This window comes from Sturnira hondurensis, unplaced genomic scaffold (genome assembly GCF_014824575.4).
Source record: "Sturnira hondurensis isolate 20B ecotype Veracruz unplaced genomic scaffold, ASM1482457v3 Scaffold0022908, whole genome shotgun sequence".
In the NCBI taxonomy this organism is placed as follows: Eukaryota; Metazoa; Chordata; class Mammalia; order Chiroptera; family Phyllostomidae; genus Sturnira; species Sturnira hondurensis.
This window is the reverse complement of record NW_028095539.1, coordinates 2,058,084-2,081,160: the sequence shown is the minus strand read 5'-3', so window position 1 is coordinate 2,081,160 and position 23,077 is coordinate 2,058,084. Positions and strand designations below refer to the sequence as shown.

At 44.4% G+C, this 23,077-nt stretch overlaps 1 protein-coding gene across 6 annotated transcripts; it reads right to left on the bottom strand.

The window, feature by feature from the left end:
- Nucleotides 1-1,551: 1,551 nt before the first annotated feature.
- On the bottom strand, nt 1,552-23,022 carry RABEPK (Rab9 effector protein with kelch motifs). Of its 6 annotated transcripts, none has more exons than XM_037037034.1 (8): nt 22,746-23,022; nt 16,691-16,749; nt 13,199-13,356; nt 9,863-10,015; nt 6,321-6,482; nt 4,730-4,879; nt 2,155-2,304; nt 1,552-1,870 (listed from the first exon to the last, which is right to left on the bottom strand). In XM_037037034.1, the coding sequence occupies exons 2-8, from the start codon at nt 16,741-16,743 to the stop codon at nt 1,575-1,577; spliced, it is 1,122 nt and encodes a 373-aa protein (XP_036892929.1). In that variant the 5' UTR covers nt 16,744-16,749; nt 22,746-23,022; the 3' UTR covers nt 1,552-1,574. The 6 variants fall into 6 exon arrangements, with proteins under 6 accessions (XP_036892929.1, XP_036892930.1, XP_036892928.1 ...); XM_037037035.1 differs by lacking the exon at nt 22,746-23,022 and adding an exon at nt 18,134-18,156; XM_037037033.1 differs by lacking the exon at nt 22,746-23,022 and adding an exon at nt 17,902-17,962.
- Between the last annotated feature and the right edge of the window lie 55 nt (nt 23,023-23,077).

The following is a 23,077-nucleotide window of genomic DNA, read 5'->3' as shown; positions in this document are numbered from 1 at the left end:
AGGGTAATCCATGTCCTCACTTATGCAAAAGGGCCATTTCACAGTGCCCTATGGAGTTTTCTTAAACATAATTGAAATTCCCTATTTCTCCTTATCTTTCTAAAACTGGTGGCTTTTTAATTATTTTTTAAGGTTTTTTTTTTAATTGTTCAATTATAACTGTCCCCATTTTGCCCCTTTAATCTCCCCTGCTCTATCCACCCCCACCTCCCATATTCAGTCCTCGCCCTGGTGGCTCTTTGCTAGTGATGCTTTATGGCTGCTGGAATTCTCAAGACATTGAGGTGGGTCATGTGTTAACTTGACATCCTTGGACTCCATGTATTTTAGAGTGTGAAGGCTTGTTTTGAACCTCATTATGTTAAAATGTCCATCTCTGAATTTTCTTAATAACAAGTGGCACTAGGGTGGGATCTAGGATGGTGACCTTCAACTTACACTAAGCACCACCGCAGTTGTGGATCAAACACAGCCATTTGTGTCAAGACAGGTTCGAGACCACGATTGGCTTCCTGAGGAAAGGCGGCCTAGGTGAGTATAAGGGGCAGCCTATCTGGCGCTCATGTGAAATCCAATACAACCCAAGGATAGCTATTTTTCAGATGGGCAGTGGCTGACAGATTAATTTGCTAACTGGCAGAGCTGGTACCTGACAGCATGATTGTGTTATTCTGAGGCCCAGATCTCGGCTCCAATGCCCAGGATCATTCGGACAGGTCTGGAGTAATACTTGGTCATCAGGCCACGTTGAATACGAACATAAAAAACCACCTGCAATGCTGTATGCAGTGAGTTTAGGGGTTAGTTGGGAAAGACAAGGGCCAGTGGCTCTTGTCCCCAGTGGCTCTCACTACCAAATGCCAATAGTCTGCCTCTTTCTGAGGAGCCGCTAGTGATCATTAAGACAAATAAGGCCCTGGCTGGTGTAGCTCAGTGGATTGAGCACGGGCCTGTGAAGCAAAGGGTCACTGGTTCGATTCCCAGTCAGGGCACATGCCTGGGTTGTAGGCCAAGTCCCGAGTAGGGGACACATGAGAGGCAACCACACAATGATGTTTCTCTCCTACTCTTTCTCCTTCCCTTCCCCTCTCTCTAAAAATAAATAAATAAAATATTTTTTAAAAAAGGCAAATAAGCCCTGGCCAGGTAGTTCAGTGTCTGATACACCAAGGTTGAGGGTTCGATCCTCAGGGCAATGGGATGCATAATAAGTGGAACAAGTTGATGTTTCTCTTCTCTTTCTAAAAAAAAAATATTTTTAATTAAAAATAAAAAAGACATTTGAATCTGTAAATATCCAGTCTCTGATTTCTACAGCTTATGTTGTATCTCATAGTTACGATTCTTCAACATTTTGTGATTCATATCTTTAGCAATCCATCTCACCTAGGTTGTATTGCTCACAAAACCCTTTATATAACTGAAACGTTTGCCCTGGGCTATTCAGTTCCTTTGCTCACCTACCAAAGTAGGAAAGAGCAAGAGGGATAAACAAAATATTTTGGAAGTATAAAACAGCTAAGGTTTCACTTCTGGAAGTAATTGACTTACAAGTAACAAAAATGTGGGTTTTATTAGTCAACTACAGTCACAATACAGTCATCATAGATTTCCCCTTCTGTATTCATCCCACCAAACACAAAGCAGAGCAGTGAGTCAGTCTGACTTTCCTCTGGTGAGCCAGCGCCACCTCGGGTCACTCCTTTGTCAGTGGAGTCCCCTTTCTCAGCATCACAGTTTAGAGTGACAGGATTTGAATCTTCCTCCTCAGGTGTGCACGTCACTGGCCAAGGAATGATACACATGGAATGGTCCAATCGTCCGGGGGGGAGGAAAGTATCAAATTCAAGTAAGGCCCAATGCTGCTTTTCTGTTGGGGGGTGAAAAACAAACCAAAGGCTCTGTGTTAACACATTTCCAGGAATGCTCGGTGATTTGCTTTATCACCCGAGCCTTAAAACAAATAGGAAATAAAAGGAACAAGAAAATTTAATGGCCATCTTACCACTTTGATTATGTCATTCCCTAAAAATTTGGTTTTCATGCCCTTGGATTTAAATGTGGAGGGACCAAACTGAAAAGCCCAAGCACTGTGGTACTTATCAAAAAACAGTCACATCTGTTCATAGAGACACACAGGGAACACCTGCTCACCTGTGTGATACTGGTACATCGTGTCCAGCGCCCCTGTGGGAGTCATCCCTCCGAAGAAATACAGGTGCTTCCTGACAGCCACAGCTGAGTGGGCAGCACAGCCTGGGGGTGCTGCTCCAGTGGGGCTTAGTTTCTGCCACTTCATGTCACCTGGCAAGAGAAAGACAGTGGGCATACTGTGGCCTGACATGTGGTTTCAAACCTATCTGTCAGATTCCTGTAGTTCTCAAGCCGATCACTGAACTTCATCGACTAGGAGCTTTAAGAGACACCGCAAGGTTAGTGTGTGTAAAAATTAACTGGGGGAACTTGAAATCCTGTTTGGGTCATCCAGAGAGGGAGGAATCTATAGCTTGGGTTTTTTAATAAATTTATTTTCAGAGCCCTGGCTGGTGCAGCTCAGCAGATTGAGGACTGGCCTGTGAATCAAAAGGTCGCTAGTTCAATTCCTAGTCAGGGCACATGCCTGCGTTGCGAGCCAGGTCTCCAGTTGGGGGCATACGAGAGGCAACCACACCTTGAGGTTTCTCTCCCTCTCTTTCTCTCTCCCCCTCTCTCTAAAAATAAATAAATCATTAAAACATTAAAAAATAAATTTAGTTTTAGAGAGAGGGGAAGGGATGAATAAAGAAAGGGAGAGAAAAATCAATGTGTGAGAGAAAACTCTATTGGTTGCCTCTTGCATGCCCCAAAATGGGGACCTGGCCATAACTCAGGCATGTGTCCTGACTGAGAATTGAACTGGTGACCTTTACATTTGCAGGCTGGTGCTCAATCCACTGAGTCACATCAGCCAGGACATACCAGAGGGTTCTGATATAGGTGGTCTTCAGAGCACACTGAGAAATGTGATATTACAGCCTGGCTGGTGTAGCTCAGTGGATTGAGCACCGGCCTGCGAACCACAAGATCGCGGTTCGATTCCCAGTCAGGGCACATGCCTGGGTTGCAGGCCAGTTCCCAGCAGGGGACACATGAGAGGCAACCATACATTGATACTTCTCTCCCTCTCTCCTTCCCTTCCCCTTTAAAGATAAATAAATAATAATTAAAAATCTTTTAAAAAAAGGAATGTGATACTACCTTTGGTGACCATCACCATTAGCTATTTTGGAGCCCAGAAGTAAGTGAGGTTCCATGTGCATGCACATGTGTGCATGTTTTAAATACCAACAGTTCCTTCAAAAGCAACTCTGAGGAAAGACATCCGAGACCCCACAGCCAGCAAGTGGCAGAGCTAGACGTCTGTTCAGGTCCGACCCCCAAACCTGTGCTCTCTGTACCGGAACTGGCTGCCTCAGCCCCTCCTCCCCGCCTATTTCTGCAGGGGTATTTGCATCTTTTCAAACAACCATTTAAATGAAGCATGATATCACTGGACTTTAGGTTTGGAGAACTACCTGGATAAAAAAGAGACAGGAAGTAGTTCCTCAGCACAGAAGGACTTTCTTTTTGAAAATAAGCATTCAAACCTCTTTTGACTGCCTACAAGAAATGCTTCCATGAAGATATTTTTCACCTGTCAATTCAAGATAGGGGTCCAGAGTAAGAAGGGAAAATCACCCAGTCCAGCCAAAATTCTAGCCAACGCAGGAATCCCAGCCAGTGTCACCTGGCCTCAGGTGTTGCCCTCACCAGAGAACCCATTGTTTGGCATGGTAGCTGGATACACCACACAGCAGTTCTCATGCCTTCCACACACTGTTCCAATTCCTGTGGTCTGGACCAACCAAGAGCAAGTGCATCCCTCCAGCCCCTAACATATATACACTCATCACCCATGACCTGCCAGACACTGTGCTAAGTGCTAGAAATACACTGGGGGACAAAAAACATGAAGTCCCTGCTCTAAGGGAGCTCACAGCCTAAAACAATGACCCAGAATGAGTCCAGGCTCTCCAGGGCACGTCAGCCCCTCAGACACTTTAAGAGAGTTCTCATGTTCTGTTCTAACTCCTCTTATCGGTGCTTTTTAACTACGTAGCACAACAGTTCCCACCACCCCCTGCCAGACACACTCTAGAAGTTGTCCGTGCCTCTCCTGGGCATGGGGTCAAGGACTAACGCCTGAAAGGAATCCAGTTGGGGAACACAAAGTATAATGCATTTAAATGAAAGCGCAAGAAGAATAGCATAGCTAGGTACATAACAAATGCTGAGGAACCAACTGCTTTTATCATTATTACTTATTAATAATAATATTCAGGCCATATTTGACAGAATCTAGTGAAGATTCTGCTGGCTAGTAAAGTTACCTACACCTAAGATCAAGGCTATATTCTATTAAAGCACATTTTATTTAATTTTAAGCAGAGCCCTGGCTGGTGTGGCTCAGTGGGTAGAGTGCTGGCCTGCAAACCAAAGGGTCGCTGGTTCGATTCCCAGTCAGGGCACATTCCTGGGTTGCAGGCCAGGTCCCCAGTAGAGGGTGTGTTAGAGTCAAGCACACATTGATGGTTTCTTTCCCTCGCTTTCTCCCTCCCACTTCTCTCTCTAAAATAAATAAATAAAATCTTGAAAAATAAAATAAAATAATTTTAAGCAGACAAGCTCCCATGCCCTCTACCCTACTTACTTATATCAATACAATGAAGATCATCATAGAATTTGTCCCCTGCCAAGCCTCCATGGACGAAGAGTTTCGTCCCTGCTGCCACCATCACATGACCATGCCGGGGGCATGGTGGTGTTCCAAGTGTCTCTGGCTGTGACCAGGTCAGAGTGTCTAGAAAAGTAAATTCACTGACATCAGATGACAGAGCTATGTAGCAAGAACACAAGAAATACACCCAAGCCTCACCTCCCAGCATGCAGAGATGCTCCAAGCAGAAAGTGACCTTGAGGTCATTCACTCTGACTTGCCAACCTGGTCCAGGCCTCCCTCTCTCTGCAGTCTGTACAGCCGCTGCTCTGACACTTCTGGTGCTGGAGAGCTCACTGCCTGGCATGCCTGCCCCTTCTACTGGGCATTAGGAAATCATCCCTCGCTTTGAATTTAAAAAGACCTCCCTTAAGCTACAACAGAGAGCTGCCAGAGTTTTAAAAAGAATGAGGCTGCTTCTTCTAAGACAAGCTTTCAGAACGTTCTTTTACTAAGACAATATCCTCAAGTAGGCACTGCTACTACTTCTGTTTACAGATTAGCAAACCAAGGCCTAGAGAGATTAAGTAACTAAGCTAAAGTAATACAGAAAGTATATGTCAGAGCTGGTCACGTCCAGGTCATGTGGCTTCAAAACTCATGCTTCCACCCATGAAGATGTAACCTTGCCCCTGCAAAAGCAAGCTGCAGAACCGTATTTATAATTTGAGTCCGTGTGTGTGTGTGTGTGTGTGTGTGTGTGTGTATGTTTAAATAAAACTGCCCCCGCTGGTATGGCTCAGTGGATTGAATGCCACCCAATCCACTAGTTTGATTCCCAGTCAGGGCACATAACTAACTGGGTTGCAGGCCAGGTCCCTGGTCGGGAGTGAGTGAGAGGCAACCACACAATGATGTTTCTCTCCCTCTTTTTTTCCCTCTGTTCCCCTCTAAAAATAAATAAATAAATACATACAAATAAACCTAAGAGTTCTTTGTATTGTTAAAAATTTTATTTATTTTTAGAGAAAGGGGTCGGGGGAGAAAGAGACGGAGAGAAACATTGATCAGTTGTCTCTCGCACGTCCCCAAATGGGGACCTGGCCCAAAACCCAGGCATGTGCCCTGACTGGGAACTGAACCAGTGACCTTTTGGTTTGTAGGCCGGCGCTCAGTCCACTGAGTGACACTAGCCAGGGTTTTAAGCTTTTATATAATTTCAAAAATTGTACATGTTCATATACACTTATATATATGATTTATAAATGCATAGGACAGTCTAGAAGGAGAAATAAGGAACTGCCCACAGTGTCTACCTCTGCCTGGGGAGTGGGAAAGAAATACTAAAGGAAGAATTTTCTGCTTTTTTAGTTTATAAACTATACTGTTCAAATTTTTAAAATGGACCATTTATACTTTTTAAATGCAAGTGTTGCTGTGGGAAGAAGGTATCAGCTGAGGGTTACACTGAAGAAGTCTAGCAGTGAGACACACAGCCAGGGTGTCATTTTCTAGCCTCTGCGTCCTACATCAGGTAAGCGGTGGACCGCTCAGTGGCAGCCCCAAGGTGCCTGCCCGTCCATACCTGCGTCCAACACATGAAGCTTCACATCCTGCACGGGCTGGGCACCTCTCTCTCCGCCGCCAAAGACGTACAGCTGGTTTCCAATGACTGCCGAAGATGTATGGAATGTTCTTGGGGAAGGTGGGGGGGTGATCACCTCTGGCGTGGTCCAAGTCCTGGTTTCTGTTCCAGAGAGAAGGGAGACCCTAAAATACCCAGACTGAGGGGCCTCTGACCTTGAATCTGGGGCTGGACAGGGTCACCTTCCAAACCCCAAACCCCAAGCAGGACAGCATAAGTGAAGGCAGTGACGTCATGCCGAAGTCAAGGATGGGTGAGAGGAGATTCTTAGAATCTGCCCAGGTAGACCCACGTCACCAAGACTGAAAAAGCCACAGGTGCATAAGAATGAGGTTGATTTGTTTTTGGAGACTCTCAAACATCCCCTCTGAGCCCTCTTCAACTTCGCTGACTCCTGCCCCATGCCCTTCACAGGAGCCCAACATCTGCTAAAAGTCATTCTCTCTGGATGCTAGAAAGCAAATGTGCCAAATTCCCCAGGATGTGTGGCTATTAAAAGAAAGTAGACAGTGTTTTTATGGTTTCAGTAGTAGCAATTAGTCCTTAATAAATAGTAAGTGCTAAACAAATAGAGTGCATCAGTTTCCCATTTTACAAATAAGGGAATTGAGCAGAGCTATATGAAGTCACTCACTCCCTTAAGGTGATGACATGGCTAATACATGGTTGGGTTGGCATTCAAGTTCTGTTTCGATAACACCAAGAGCTAAGTATTTCCCACTCTTCTGACTTGGGAGTAAAATTTCATCACCTGGGTGAGTGTTTAGAAGCTCATTTCTTTCCAGAATGAAGTGGACATTTTATAGAAACGTACCCATTAGCGGACCACCTTCCTCAGGCAGGTGCCCTGAGCACTCTGCCACCCCCACCGTCCTCACCTAACCCTGGGAGGTGGGCAGAACCTAGCTCGACTCTGCAGACAAGGGAACTGAAGTTTGGAAAACCTAAATCCTCTCCCCAAGTCACACAGTGCTTGTGAGTAGCAGGGTAGGGGTCTGAACTCAGGTCCGTCAAAACTTCCACACTCACTCTACCATAACATACCAGGAGTTATTTCTCTCCAGGCAAATTCTGTGCCTTTGGTAAAAGTCTTTGTCCAATATACAGTGACCCATGAAGCATCTGTATGTGTGGGGCTCAGACATGAACCCAGAGACCAAACAAGTGTAAGCCTATATCCAAAGCCAAATGAATCGTCTCCATGGCTACAGAGCTTGGAAAGCTTTCGGATCCCAAGGTTTGGAGGATCCTGGGATGGTGCTGCTGCCAACTCAGACGGCGGCACAATCACAAAGGAGCCCTACGCCATTTGACTGATTCGCCTAAGCAACAAAAGCAACTAATAATTCACTTTCATTTTTCATATTTCTTGGGCGTGGTGTCAAATTACACTTTTTAGGAGAGAAAAGGGATCTGGTGTAAAATCAATCCTTTGACAGAGGCTTTACAACTTCTCAGTGTATTTTATTTAAATAATTGCCATCACTGAAAATCAAAAGACCAGGGAGGGTTCCAGATGAACTTCCACCTGTCCAACTACAGCTACATCAATCACAACCACCATTATTAAGCATTAACCTTGTGCCAGATACTGAGTTAATTTCAAATCCTTGCCAAACCACCCTGGCTGGTGTCGCTCAGTGGATTGAGCACCAGCCTGCAAACCAAAAGGTCGCTGGTTTGCTTCCCAGTCAAGGCACATCCCTGGGTTGTGGGCCAGGTTACCTGGTGTGGGGTGCGCGAGGGGCAACCACACATCAATGTTTCTCTTGCTCTTTCTCCCTCCCTTCCCCTCTGTCTAAAAATAAATAAAATCTCTAAAAACAAATTCTTGCCAAATTTAACAATGTAGGAACTATTACTACCCCAAAGTGAAACAGAAGACCAACCATTGTGTAAGTAAATCTATTGCTGATAGAGGGGACTGGGCAAGAACTGTCATGTGAAAAAATGTCCAAGTTACCAGAAATTAATAAATGCATATTTAAGCATTCAGATACAAGTTGTTTTGCTTAATCAAATTAGCAATGTTTAAAAATGATAAATTCAATGTCAGTCAGGAGTAAAACAGGCACTATTAAACACAGCTGGAGGTGAGCTGGAACAATCTTTCTGAAGAGCAGTTAGAAAGCACGTACCAAAAGACTGAAAGTTGTGTTTCAGCTAGTTGTTTAAAATTTCTGGGCACGAGTTCTAAGGCAATAATTTGAAATACAGTCTATGTCCTCTGAACGAAGAGGTTTGCTACACCGCTTCGTTGTGGATAATGGCAAGAATCTGAAAATAGCCTCAATGTTACAACACGGAATTATGGTACTGTCATACAATGGAGTGTTCCTGCAGCTATTAGAATTGATGTCAAAGCATTGCTGTGAGCAGGACATCATGTATGCAGTAATTTTGAAATTAAAAGGAAAAAGGTATAATAGTGTAGCGGTTAAATAGTATGTGCCAAGGCTTATAAAAATGCAGAGAAAAGACAGAAAGGAAACACACAAATGTTAAAAGCCTTAGCATCATACGATTGTAAATGGTTTTTGACCTACATACTTATACTTTTTAAATATTTTACAATGAATATAAATTATATTTATTGATAGATTTTTTGAGAGAGGGTGGGAGAGAGAGAGAGAAACACTGAATTGCTGTTCCACTTATTTATGCATTCACTGGTTGATTCTTGTATGTGCCCCAATAGGGAATTGAACCTATAGCCTTGGTGTATTGGGATGACACTCTAACCAACTGAGCTACCTGGCCAGGGCCTAAATTATATTTATTAAAAAAAACCCAACTTTTTAACTAATAAAAAGATAAGTCCAGCTCCCATCCGTCAATGGTCCAGCAACGTCTGCTCAGTAGCGATGTCCCTAAACTGCCTCCTTTGGGATGACACTGCCACTGAGACTCATCAGGACTCTGGATCACAGAAATACACAAGGAAAATCTAAGGGCAGGCACTGTTGGACCAGGTCATTTGTTATCGTCGGGGGCTGTCCTGTGCATTACGAGATGTACAGCAGTATCTCTGGTCTCCACCCACTAGATGCTAGTAGCAAACTACCCCCCACCTTCCCCGAGCATGCATAACCAAAAATATTTCCAGATATGGCTAAATGTCCCCTGGGGAGCACAATCGCCACCCTGATCTAAGTCACAGAGTCTAGCCTGGCTCAGTCACTGACTCCCTAGTGACTTTAGGAAAGCCACTTCCCCTGGACATGGGTCGCCCACTTGGCATAGCTGTCCTCTGAAGTCTCTTCCAGCTTTGGCTCTTCGGAAGCTGTTAATTGCACAGGTTACTAGGAAAACAAAATGTAATTCTGTTATTTTCGGATTCTGCCAGAAGTTAAAATTCCTGTTTTCTATGAGGTCAGCAAAGTTCAATGGATAATTCAGTTCAATCCGAATGGGTTTTGTTTCAGGAAAATTAGAATTTTATTTATTTATTTAGGTAAATAAAACAACCTTTGACTACTTACCAGGATTCAGAACCTGTAGGCAATTTTGATTTCCGGACTGGTTGGCACCTCCAAACACCCAGATGCTGTGCGGCGTACAAGAGGGAACGAAGCTGGCATGCTCGTACCGGGGCAAGAGGCCCTCCGAGGTGGCCAGACTCCACTGGTGTGTTCCTAGAAAACATTTCACCCAGTCTCTAGACTGGGGCTGCCAACTGCTTTGATTGCTTGGCAAACTTGGGGGAGGATAGCGAAGAGAAGATGGTCAAAAGCATCAGTGAACAACAGTCAGATTACTTACAGGAAATGTGGTCGAACGCCAAAAAGTTCTACATCAGACACTTTGGGGACCATCCACAAACCTTCTGTAAAAACTGTCCCCATTTTCCCAATCACAGGGGTAAAAGCCAGAAGACCTGTTTGTACTGCAACACCTTGACTTTCTAGCCTTAGCTGATTGGGTCAAGGACCCCAAATGCCACTGGACCCCAAATGCGCCAATCAGATCCACCCTCCTAAGAGTTTGGAATTCAAACAAACTCCTGGACTTGGGTAGCCATCTTCCACCACCTGTGAAGAGGCAGAGGAAGACAAAGTATAGATGAGAGAAGAATGAAAAATCTACATTAAGAAGCAGGTATCCCGACCTGGCTGATGTAGCTCAGTGGATTGAGCGCAGGCCTGTGAACCAAACAACCGCCATTCAATTCCCAGTCAGGGCACATGCCTGGGTTGCAGGCCAGTTCCCAGCAGGGCACACATAAGAGGCAACCATACATTGACGTTTCTTTCCCTCTCTCCTTCCCTTCCCCTCTAAAGATAAATAAATTAAATCTTAAAAAAAGAAGAAGAAGAAGAAGCAGATCTCCCCACAGAGCATGAGGGAGAAAGCAGATTTATTTTTACAGCTTCCCAGTTCCTTTTTCCCCTCTCTCCTGAGGCTAAGCTGTATCTCCTGCCCTTGGGTTCCTCCTTTTTTTTGCTGGTTTAAAAGAGTTTCTGTTACCCACAAATGAATGATTTCTGTCTAAAACAAATTCACGGAATAGTAATATCTGGCCAATTAGTTGTTTTAGTTAGCAAACCACTTACAAAGGACCTTCATGGGCCTATCTTGTTGGGTCATTACCACTGTTAAGTGAATCAATGTTACAGGACAATGAAGCCCACATGGTTGAGACAGGTCAGCCAGAGTCACAAAGGTAGTAAGAGGTGACAACAACGCTGTAACTGAACTAGAGCCCTGATTCTAGTGCAGGGAGGGAGCAGAACTTCAAATGCCCACACAGGAGTGGAGGGAATGCAGTAAATTGGAGCCCGAGAGTCCCAGCAACAGGTAGCAGCTCAGCTCCAAATAACTGTCGTGGTATAGACATACAGGCTGCTCATGTCATATCTTCCAAAATTACCAAGAGAAGCCAAACCACGTCAGTTACATTATGGAGACTTCTTCACATCTGGTTGGTGAACAACTCAGATTAAAACAGTAACAGCCATGCCACATGCTCCTTACATGTGGGTCGCCAGTTTTCTTCTGCCACTGTGAACATGTACGTAGCAGTAACTATTTGTTTACCCAGCCTTCCATCCGAATACTTATAAAGCACCTACCCTGTGTCAGGTGCTATTGTTAGTGGCTGGGGATACAAGGACGGGCAATATGACCATGTTTCCTGTTTCCAAGGAGCTTAGACTCTCATGAGGAAGACAGATGAGAGGAAAACACATGAGATAAGGGCTGTGAAGAACAATAATGGTGGGTAAGTACAGGACGCTATGAAAATACAGAGGGTGGTTGTGACTTTGTGATTTATATCCAGAAATGTGCATTTGACTTTTGTCGGTTCCAGCCACAGGGCTCCTAAAACGCCTGGATTTTCCTGAGAGGTAAGATCCGTAAAGGTGTCTACTACAACAAGCCCCAGGCAATCATACCCGAGTTTATGTTAATGAGGTGACTTATAAAAGCCTCGAAAGATGAGGCTGGTTGCCAAGAAAACCAACTGTATTATGAGAGGATTGAAACTTTCAGCCCTAGCCTCTGCCCCCATCTCTGTCATCTGTACTTCCGATTGGCTATAAATCAGAGTTTCCCATGATCCCCTTGCATCAGGTTTAATTAAGTTGCAAGAGCAAGCTACAGAACTGAAAGAAACATGTTACTTGATTACCAGTTCATTGTAAATGGACATACTAACTCAGGAAGAGCCAGTTGGAAGAGATGCATAGGGCAAGGTGTATGGGAACAGGTGTGGCACTTCCATGCTCTCTCCTTCTCCCCATGTCTCCATGTGTTCACCACCTGGAAGCTCTCGGAACCCCGTCCTTTTGGGGTTTTATGAAGGCTTCATTACATAATCACTAATGATTAAATCACTGGCCACTGGCAATTCATTCAACTTCCAGCCCCCCTCCTCTTCCTGTGGGTGTGTGGGTATATGGTGAGGGGAGGTGAAGGAGGATATTACAGAAAGTTCCAACCTTCTAATGACCATGTTGGGTCTCCTGGTGATGAGCTCACATCCTTAGTGGGTAAAAGTCACCTCATTAATATAAAAGATACTTATCACTCTCAGTATTTAAGAAATTCCAAGGGTTTGGGAGCTGTGAGCCAGGAACTGTGGACAAAGACTAAATAAGTATCTCTTATAAATCACAACATCAGAAATCTGCAAGATGTAGCCAGATGATAGGAAAGAAAGGAGCCTTCTAAGCAGAGGGAATGACAATATGTGCAAAAATTTGGAGACTAGAGTTCAAGATGTGTTCGAGAATCTGAAGGCTACTCAGTGTAGCAAATGGGGGTTTGGGAGAGCTAAGAATAAAGTGGGGAAAGGCTCGAAATGCAGAGTGACGTGGTCAGATTTGCATTTTAGATAATACTCTCTCTGCCTAGATATGGAAAATATTCTGTAGAGGCGGTAATAGTTCCTGGGAGCAGGGCTGTTGTACAATCTAGTTGGGAGATAACAACTTTTGGACTCTAGTAGTGTGGGAATGGACAGACCTGGATGAAGAGAGAAACATTTAGGACTCGGTGATTACTTGGATATGTGGATGGAAGAGGAGATGGAGTCACCGATGTCTCCCAGATAAATATTTAATAAATAAATGGCTGGATGTCCAGAGCTCCATACAGACTCTTCCCCCGCAAACAAGGATGTAATCGTTGGGTGGTGGATGTGTTCCAGGGGTCTGCTGAGACCTTAGGGATCTCTCAGTGATGTTTATGTTCTTAGAGGAAAACCCCGCGGTCTGGTCTGAGCTGGGGTTCCTAGGAGTGCTCTGGTTTGGGCCAGCAGCATGAAGCCCTGCAGTCTGGTCATGGGGCACAGGCTCCGCAGCTGCTGGTCTTACCCAGATCCATGGTGTGCACATCTGAGAAGCTCCTGTTTGGATCTGCTCCGCCAACAATGAAGACCTTCCCTCTCTTGGCATCACCAACTGGGGGTAAATACAAGCAGCTGTGGCCCACCCGAGCACATGGGCTGTCTCCAGCAGGGGTCAAGGCGTACCTGTCAAAGGAAGGATGTATTCAGGAGGCCTGAACAGAGAATAAAAGCAGCAGTTTTTTTCCATTCCTCATGAAATATGCATGAGAATCAAGGGTCTTACACAGACACAGAGACTTGAAATTGTATCCAGCAGAGTACCATTTCCCTAATAACAGTGCCTTCCATTTGCACATAAACTTTGGCTTCCCAATTTTGTCATTACTTTCATCTTACATTAACCTAACAGTGATGCACGGGGACAGTGATTGCCCCCATCTGGTAGAGAGAGAAACTAACACTCAGAAATCTTCGGTGGTTCGTCCAAACACAGGATGGTAGTGCTGAGCACAGTTTGTGAATTCAGACAGACACTGTTCAAGTCCAAGTTCAGGCGCTTTCTAGACGTGTGACCTTCTGGAAGTCACTTGACCTTGCTGAAGCAAAGTTTAATTATCTGTGAAATGAGGCTAGCAATAGATCCTATCTGTAAAGAGTAAGACGAAGTCTTGTAACAGTGGAGGAAAAGACTCGGTCAGGGGTGGCTAGAGTTTAGGTGCAATCCCACAGGAGCCTACAGCCCCAACGCACTTGCCACTAGCCAGGGATGCTTCCCTGCTGTCAAGCAATATTCTCCAGGGTTTACTGATTTTAAGCGCTTTTCCAGTTACTCCTAAAGCTCGACCTGATAGAAGCCAAAGCTAAGCCTTTGAAAAAGTCAAATATAGGATCCAGTCATTTCACTGTCTAAAGAAGTTATTCTGAATTATGACTGAGAAAGCATACTTCAACTTTCCAGGTTGGAAAAGACAATTCTGCAGCTATTTTTTGAGGCTCTGTGTAATCTGACCTCTCTGGCTCCGCCCTCCTTCTTGTACCTTCTTCTCACCTAGCTGCCCCACTCCCCTCCCTTCTGGTCCTCTACCCACTTTTCTGGCTGCTCTTTCTGTTTCCTTCTGTGACTCCTTTCTCTCTAAGTCTTCTCTTAACCCTCAGTGCCCTTGGCTTGTCCTCTCCTCAGTCTATGTTTGCTTGCCTGACCAATTTTACCTGTACTGAGGGCTTCAGTTACCACTCATCTATATACGCAGTCTGTCCAGAAAAAGTCCAACCATTGTTAATATAACGAGAACAATTTATGAGACATGGATGTAACCTGGCAGCCAAGGAGAGTGGACTAGAATGCACATGAGTGAACAATGATGACTTTATCATACTAGTCAGTGGAGGCGGTAGATGCCATTGACTGAACATGTGTACTGTGTACTGTGTTGCCATCACATTCAAAATGAGCTAGTAGAAGGCCCTGGCTGGTGTAGCTCAATGGATTGAGCGTGGGCCTGCGAATCAGACGATCACGGTTCGATTCCCAGTCAGGGCACATGCCTGGGTTGCAGGCCAGTTCCCTGCAGGCCAACTCCCAGCAGGGGACGCATGAAAGGCAACCATACATTGATGTTTCTCTCCCTCTCTCCTTCCCTTCCCTCTAAAGATAAATAAATAAAATCTTTAAAAAATGAGCTAGTAGAGCAATGAATCTGCATCAAATTTTATGTTATGCTTGAACAAACCTCCAAGGGAGCTATTCAGGTGATTCAGAAAGCTGCAATTGTGGGCTACTGGTGATTGACAGCTTCATCATGACAACGTGTCCACTCATGCATCATGTCTCGTGCAGAGTTTTTTTGTAAAACATTAAATCACCCAGGTGACTCAGCCCCCTTACAGCTCAGATTTGGCACCCTGCGACTTCTAGCTTTTCCCAAAACTAGAATCACTTTTCAAAGGCAAGAGATTTCAGATCATCAATGAAATTCAGGAAAATATGATGGGGCAGCTGCTGGTGACTGGGAGAGCTGTATGAGGTCCCAAGGTGCCTACTTTGAAGGGGACTGAGGTGTCATTGTCCTATGTACAATGGTCCTTGTATCTTGTATCTTCCATCTTCTTCAATAAATGTCTCTATTTTTCATATCGGATGTCTGGATACTAAACTACTTCTTTTCCAGATCTGTCTTCTGAGGTCCAGATTCACAGATCAATAAATAAGTACTAACAATATACCATGCATGCTGCTAACTCCATTACAACCCCAGCTTCACTTAATCTGCATAAAACCCCTTTGCAGACAGTTCTATTATCATCAGATAATATAATAGAACTGTTTATGTTTATCTGAGTTTTATAAGTGAGGACTCAAGGCTTAAAAATGTTAAATAATTACTCAAGAGCACACAGCATCCAGACAGACAAAGAATGTTCATGCCTTCATAGCCTTTACAGACTATTTGAGAAGAGAAGCATTAAACAGGTAACTTTGCAAACATCTGTTTCACTCCCATTGCACTATGAAGGAATAGAAGGTATACAGAGTTAGAACCTCTCATAGGGACACCTTACCCTGTTAGGAGAGGTGGGGGAGGGGACAGTTAGAGAAGGCTTCCTGAAGAAGCACCTTTTGAGCTGAAATCTGATATATGAGCAGATGTTCGTTGGGCAATGAGAGGCATAAAAGATGGAGGGAAAGAGCGATCCAGGTAGAGAGACCAACCTATACAGTTGCTGAGTGGGACAGTACAAGGCACGTTAAGGAACAGAAAGAGGACGAAGGATGAGTACAGGGATTTGAGGTAGGAAAGATGGGCAGGGACAAATCATGCAGGGCCCAGTGGACTGTTTTAAGGACTCTGGTTTTGATGCTAAGGCGAATGGGGAGACACAAACAGGTTTTAAATGAGGAAATGCCATGACCAGGCTATGTAGAGAGCAAGTGTGGGCGCAGGGAAGCCACATCAAAGACTCTCTTCCAGGGTCCTGCTTCAGCCCTGCCCCCTCTCTGCAGCCTTGTGTGGGCCCTGTTTCAGCACTGGTCACATTTCATCACCATCAGCTACTTCATCTGCAGCCCCCACTTCAGTAAGACTATTCACCTTTGTACGTTCAGTGCCTACACAGCAGCTGCCCCTGTCAGGCCAGTGTTAATTGTTGAATGAAGGGTTGACTGAGCAAGCAGTCAAGAAACAGTAAAGCCAGTTTCATCCAAATCCTATTCCTTGAAAATCTTAAAAATGAATCTCAGCTTGAGGGGAAGACACAGTGTTGAAGCTGAGGATGCCAGATGGCTAGCACCTTCCTCTTTCCGGTAAATGGCTTTTAATAAAATCAACATCTGCTCGGATAATTGTTGCCCCGCTATCTTCCCTCTGAAGACCTTCTCCGAGGGTTTGAGTCTAATTACCAGAAACTGCAAACAGTTTCATCTCTCCCCTTTTCCATAGATGTTTAAATATGTTAGTAAACCACGTATAAATGAAGCAAAAACTTAGGTTTTTTTCTGTCTGAATCCTTCCTTACAGACCATGTTGCTTTCCTGGGCTTGTCTCCAGGCTCCAAGACTGGCAGCTGCTTCATGGTGTCCTGCAAACAAGAAAGAAAGGCACTTTTCAGACATTTATGATTAGCTTCTACCTAAAACAGAACAAATTAGGTCATCGCCCATATTAAAACCTTTCCTGTTGATATACCAATTCTAAGATCTGATGAATTTGAATAAGCATTACTACCCTTTTCATGTAATGTTATATTTGGGAGGCAAATATAATACAACTTTCTTAACACAATTACAGAAGTGCTTTGGCTAAAGTTTTCTGTGTATCTGTAATTTTCATGGTGAAGGGGTATGTGTCAAAATAAATTTTCAGAGTTTATGTTTATCAAAAGATAAAACGTTTTACAAAGCTGAGAAACACTGAAGTCTAGGATAAATCCTGGCCCCATCATCACATTCCAAGATTTCTGGTCTCAATCTTCTTTCCAGGAACTCACCTCCACAATTTCTTGGTATATTTAGTAGTTCTCACTATATTTATCGCTCCTCTAACATGACAAGCCCTTTCATAACTTTCATCCCTTGCTGCTTCCTAAACCTGAAATGTCCCTTTTCCCTTCCTGCCAACTAGCAAACTCCTGGTCAACCTCCACAGCCCCTTTCCAATGAACCTTCCTCAGTTAACATCCTCACATTACTTTCTTCTCCCTCTGAACGTGTCTATTAAACCGCCCTCATTGCAGAGGTCACCATGAATGTAATTAGCCATGTAAATGTCTCGACTAGCTTCTAGACTAACTTCCACTAGACTCAATTCCAAGAGAGCTAGGCCTGTAGTTTTCCTTCAGAGAACCTACCTATGGGCTTGGCATAGAGTACAAGTGAGGGATTCAGTGAATGAAGAACATAGATAAGATTTTGGGGAAATGAATGGATAAATCCAACCTTGGCCTAAGCCACTGACTACTGTCCCCAAAGCCTAAAAGCTCAGTGGGTTAAACTTCGCGTGAGCGTAGATATCCCCCAGTCCCATCTCCGCTTGGCAGAGACAGGGAACAGAAGGCAGGGTCTTGGGGAAAACACGCCGGCCCCTTTAGCTTCTTGTGCCCGGGCCAGAGCCAGAGGCAGAGCCAGAGCCAGAGGAGGGCCTCCGCATCCGACCAGTACCCACTCCCCTAAAGGATGCGGCCACCCCCGCCCCGGGACCGCGTTGGGTGACCCCCAGCCCCAGACCGCATTACCTGCGGCTGCCTAGGCCAGTCCCGGACTGGGCTCCGCCCCCTAGAGGGCGGTGCTTGGGCCTTCGCTCCATCCCAGACCCCGGAAGAGCGAGGCAGCCAACCGCTCGCCTCCTCCAGGCCCGCAGGGTCCGGCCTCCGGGGATCGCCGTTAAAGAGGTCGGGGAGGGGTTCTGCCCGCTGGGGTGCATTTTCGGGGAACCAATAGGCCGGCTGTTCTCGGGGTCTTACCTACCGGTGGAGTCAATAAACCAGGGCTACCGGGAAAAGATTCACCAGAGAAATGCCGGGGGTGGGGCGCCTACTAGCGTGACCCAATTCTGGGTTATCCCAAAAGGGCTAGGATATTTTCAGTTCCAGCGGCTGTTAGAATGGTTTCTGAAAGGGAAAAATCTCCCTGTTCAGTCTTAGGCCAATTCAAGCTTTGGCGCCTTAAACGGCTGACTCATTCCAGAATTAGGGCGTTTAACTGTGGCAGGCACTACAGAGAACCAGACAAACAAAGGCCCTGGCCTCCTGGAGTTCACAGTCGAACTAGAGAGGGGGAGAGAGAGATTGAGCTTAAAAAGGAAAATAAACAACTAGGCACCTTTGTAAAAAGTGCAAGAAATAAAAAGGTCATCGGTGAGAGTATCTAGTCTTGGGGAAGTTACTTTTCTTTGGGCCCCAGTGCCACCGCTGTACGAGGGAGCTAAGATTTGTCACAAGGTTATGATGGGGAATACACGAGCTGATGTATCTGAAGTGCGCAGTGCCCAGCTGCTGGTGCAGAGCTGGTCCTCTGTAAAGTGGGATGCTATTTCTAGATACAAACGAACTCATTCCTGAGTGGGAGGTGTTCATGTGCATTATTCCTGGTCTCCATAGGTTCTCTATAGCTTTCCTCAAAATGAAGATGTGGCTCACCTATGTCTATGTTTTAGAGAACCCCACAATCACTTAGGCAGGCTGAGGCCAGTGACCTAGGAAATATGGGAAACAGCTAAGGGAGGAAATGGGAGCCCCTGAAGTGCAGGGGTATAGTAGGAGAGTGGGAAGAAGAAGGACACACTTGAGTTCAAATATGGGCTCTAACATTAACCATCTAACTTTGACCTTTGGCAAGTTCATTACCCTCTCCCAGCCTTGGTTTCCTCATCTCTACCATGGGAATAGTAATATCTACCTCACAGAGGGAGTATTTGAGAGCATTGGATAAAACATGAAAAAACAACTTGGTAAAGGTTTTAGCTACTTAAAACCATAATGAAAATGTATTTATGAAATGGAATCTCAGGTTTGCAGCTCTCCTCACTGTTCAAATATCCTGTTTCAAACACCTGGAGTCTTTGTGAATTCCTGTAATAATGAAAAAGTACCCATTGAATGTCTGCCAAAGAGTTGTTTAGAAGTATTCAGTTATTCTGCTCTCCTTCAGCAAGGAAAACCAAGGCCAAGTTGGCTCTGCTGTCTGTCTATGTGCCTCTGGATGGAGATTTCTTCTCAGAGCTGCAGAAAGGTGTGACATCCCATGTCTTTTGACTAGATCCATTTCATGGTGCCATGCTGGAGTTGTGCATAAACAAAAAGCAACCAGTTTTCATTGTGAAACTTAAACTTTTAGACTAGAAATCACACTTCAGAAGGTGCTGGAAGGAACTTTTGAGGTCTATTTTTATAAAGGAAATCAAGGCCTAGAGAAATTAAAATGACTAATTCACATAAATGGCAGAACCACGAATCTGTATCTTCTGCTTTGTGCAAGGCAGACTAATAACATATTGCAGTCAGCAAGCTCTGCACTGTCTTTGTAACACATCACCCAATGTGTCTATCAACTCCTCTAAGAGCTCTCCCAATACTCAGGGATGCTTCCCTCTCTCTGCTCTGGATGTCAGCACTGAAATTCATAGAATGAGGTGGGTCTGCAGGATGGAGCTTCTTCCTGCCAGCCAGTTTGGTGATGTGAGGAATGCCACCTATTTTCACTGGGATGTGTTACCATCTGCTTTCATTACCTACCTGTTCACTGACTTATCAGCAGGGAAAGTAATGATGCTCATGACAACTTCCTGTCAAGCACTTTATTTGTCCTCCTCAATTTTGAGGAAGTATTTTGAGTAGGATTCATTTCCAGTTACTGAGGTTCAGAGATGAAAAGTGAATTGCCAGCTTTCCAAAGAGGACTGTAATTTTAAAAAATTGTCAAACAACAGTTGCATCTTGTCTTCACTTGGAATCTTTCCCTCCAAGAAACCTGGAGCACATTCCCCCTATACTTTCTTTTCCCTAAAGTCTTCAATGTTACCTCTTCAGAAAGGCCTTGCTTGGCGGACCCAAAACTGAGAGCTAACACTCACATTGCACTCTGTACATGACATGGTTTTAAGCCCTTTCCATATTTTAAGTCTATTAAAACTCAGTACAAGCCTACAAGGTAAGTATTATTCGTATCTCCATATGAGTTAGGCACTGTTATTACGGCCTTCATATTGGAGCTAATACACTGCTGCACAGAAAGGAAAAATAACTTTGCCAATGTCACATGATTAGTAATGGATTTGAACCCTGGCTATCCGGTGCTAGAGTCTGCATGCTTTACCTCCACAGAGGCCTCTTCTACTCCATTTTTTAACTCACAGTACCACTTTCCCATTTTAGTGCTAATCACACTTTACATCTAATTATTTTTCTCATTTATATGTTTATTGTCTCCCCTATCATACTGTAAGCCCCATGAGGGCAGGGGTCATATTGGTCTCATTCACATCACAGGTACTATATAACTATTTGTTGAATTAAGAAATGTATGCTTGTGGGCATCATTCATTCTATGACAAACTTTTATTTATCTTTTATTTTATTTTTTTTAATATTTTATTTATTCATCTTTGGAGGGGAAAGGAAGGAGAGCTCTCGTGCATCCCCTGCAGGGAACTGGCTCCTGCCAGAAACTGGCCTGCAACCCAAGCATGCGCCCTGACTGGGAATCGAACCACGATTGTCTGGTTCACAGGCCCGCGCTCAATCCACCGAGCTACACTAGCCAGGGCAATTTATCTTTTATTTTTTTAAGATTTTATTTATTTTCAGAGAGAGGGCAAGGGGGGGCAGAAAGTGAGGGAGAGAAACATTGATCAGTTGCCTCTCATATGCCTCCAACCAGAGATCTGGCCTGCAACCCAGGCATGTGCCCTGACCAGGAATTGAACCTACGACCCTTTGGTTTGTAGGCTGGTGTTCAATCCATTGAGCCACACCAGCCAGGGCTCATTCTACAACAAACTTACAAATTATTTTTACTTTGAAACAATTTCATACTTACAGAATAGTTGCAAGAATAATACAAAGAACTTTACCCAGAGACCTCATTAAATTTTTGCCAAATGTACCCAAAATATACTTTAGAGCAAGAAGATTCAGTCCAAAGCCACTTGAACAACATTTATTGAGAATCTGCTACTACTGGATTATATGACAGTATCCTAACTGGTGTTTCAGCTGCAAACATTATCTCCTAGTCTCATACAGCACCATATTCTTCTAAAATAAGTTTGATCATATTACTCCTTTGCTCAAAATCCTGCAATATTTCCCTGATACATTAAAAGTAAAAATCACAGCCCTGGCTGGTGTAGTTCAGTGGATTGAGCCTGCGAATCAGAGGATCACGGTTCCATTCTCAGTCAGGGCACATGCCTGGGTTGCAGGCCAGTTCCCAGCAGGGGACGGATGAGAGGGGACGTACCATACATTGATATTTCTCTCCCTTGTCCCCTTCCCCTCTAAAGATAAATAAATTAAAAATTTTAAAAAGTTAAAAAATAAAGGTAAAAATCAGGGAAAAAAGAAAACATTCTTTTCTCTCCTCTCCTCTCACCTTGCTCTAACCACACTAATCTTCTTGCCATTTCCAAGATTCTACATATGCTTCCATCTTAAGGCCTCTGCATCAGCTCCTCCTTATAACTCCCCTTTAGTACATGCATGCCCCCCACTTGTTTGTTGGTCATTTAAAATGCATCATCCCATCTCCCTTATCCTGTTGGGGTTCCTTACCCCCAGCGCTTAATGCAAAAACCCATTTCGCCTATAGGGCTAACAATGCTACCAAAAGATGTCTGCTTAGTTTTCCATGAACTAGGTACCAATATTGGTGGTATCTTTGTTTTCTAAAAAAAGCACCTAACAGAAAGGAGACACAGAAGACTCAGATGAGCATGAAAGCTATATTTCTACTAATACCAGCTTTGTCCTCATTTGAATTAACTCATCCCATGAAGAAAGGGAAAATGCACAGGAATGACTTCCCAACAGCTCCTTTGACTTTCAGTATACTGTACAGTTCTTTATTGCTTGTTTTGTCTCTTCTACTATAAGGTAGCTATTGGTTGAGAACAGGGATCTTTGTTTACTTTGTTTGCTGAATGTCCCAAGTGCCTACAGCTGTACCTGGCACATCGTTGGTGTTCAGTAAAAACTGTTGAATGAACCATATGTTGAGGGTATGCTAAGGTCCTGTTTTTGGTGCTCAAGGTACAACAAAAAAAATTCCTGACCTGATGAGACGCATCGAATTGTACTTAAACCAGCTAGACCTGTGTTCCCATCTAGTCTCCTTCCACCTATTTCCTTTGAAATTTGGGGCAAGTTACTTAATCTCTCTAAGTGTTGCTTTTCTATGAGTCGTTATGAGAATTACACAGAAAAACAGCGTTTATATAGCACTTAGCATAATAACACTTTACTATTTGTTTCCCTTCCTTAAGGCCTGAAAGACTGGTTGCCTGACACCTCTGCCACAGATTTAGGCAAGGTTTTCAAAAGGCCTAGGAGAGGTGCAAACAGGATACCATGACTAGGCTTACCTAATTTTTAACTGAAGGTGTTGGGGTGACGATGCTTAAATGAGTCGAAGTGAGAAGCTAGGGAATAGCTAAGGTCACCTGCTTCGCCGTTCGATCACAAAAGCACCGCTGGGTCCCTAGAGGCGAAAGTCTGGTGCAAGGAAACTGGAGGGAAAGAGAAGTATCTGGCCACTACTCAAAACTATAAATCCCAGCCCTCTCCGCGGCAAACAACTACGGATCCCAGCAGGTTTCATTGTCGGGACCCAGGGGTACCCCTCCGGGCCCGCAGCCCGAGTTCTGCCGGGGAAGATGAGGGGCGTGCCGAGGCGGCGGGGAGACTCGGGTCGAGC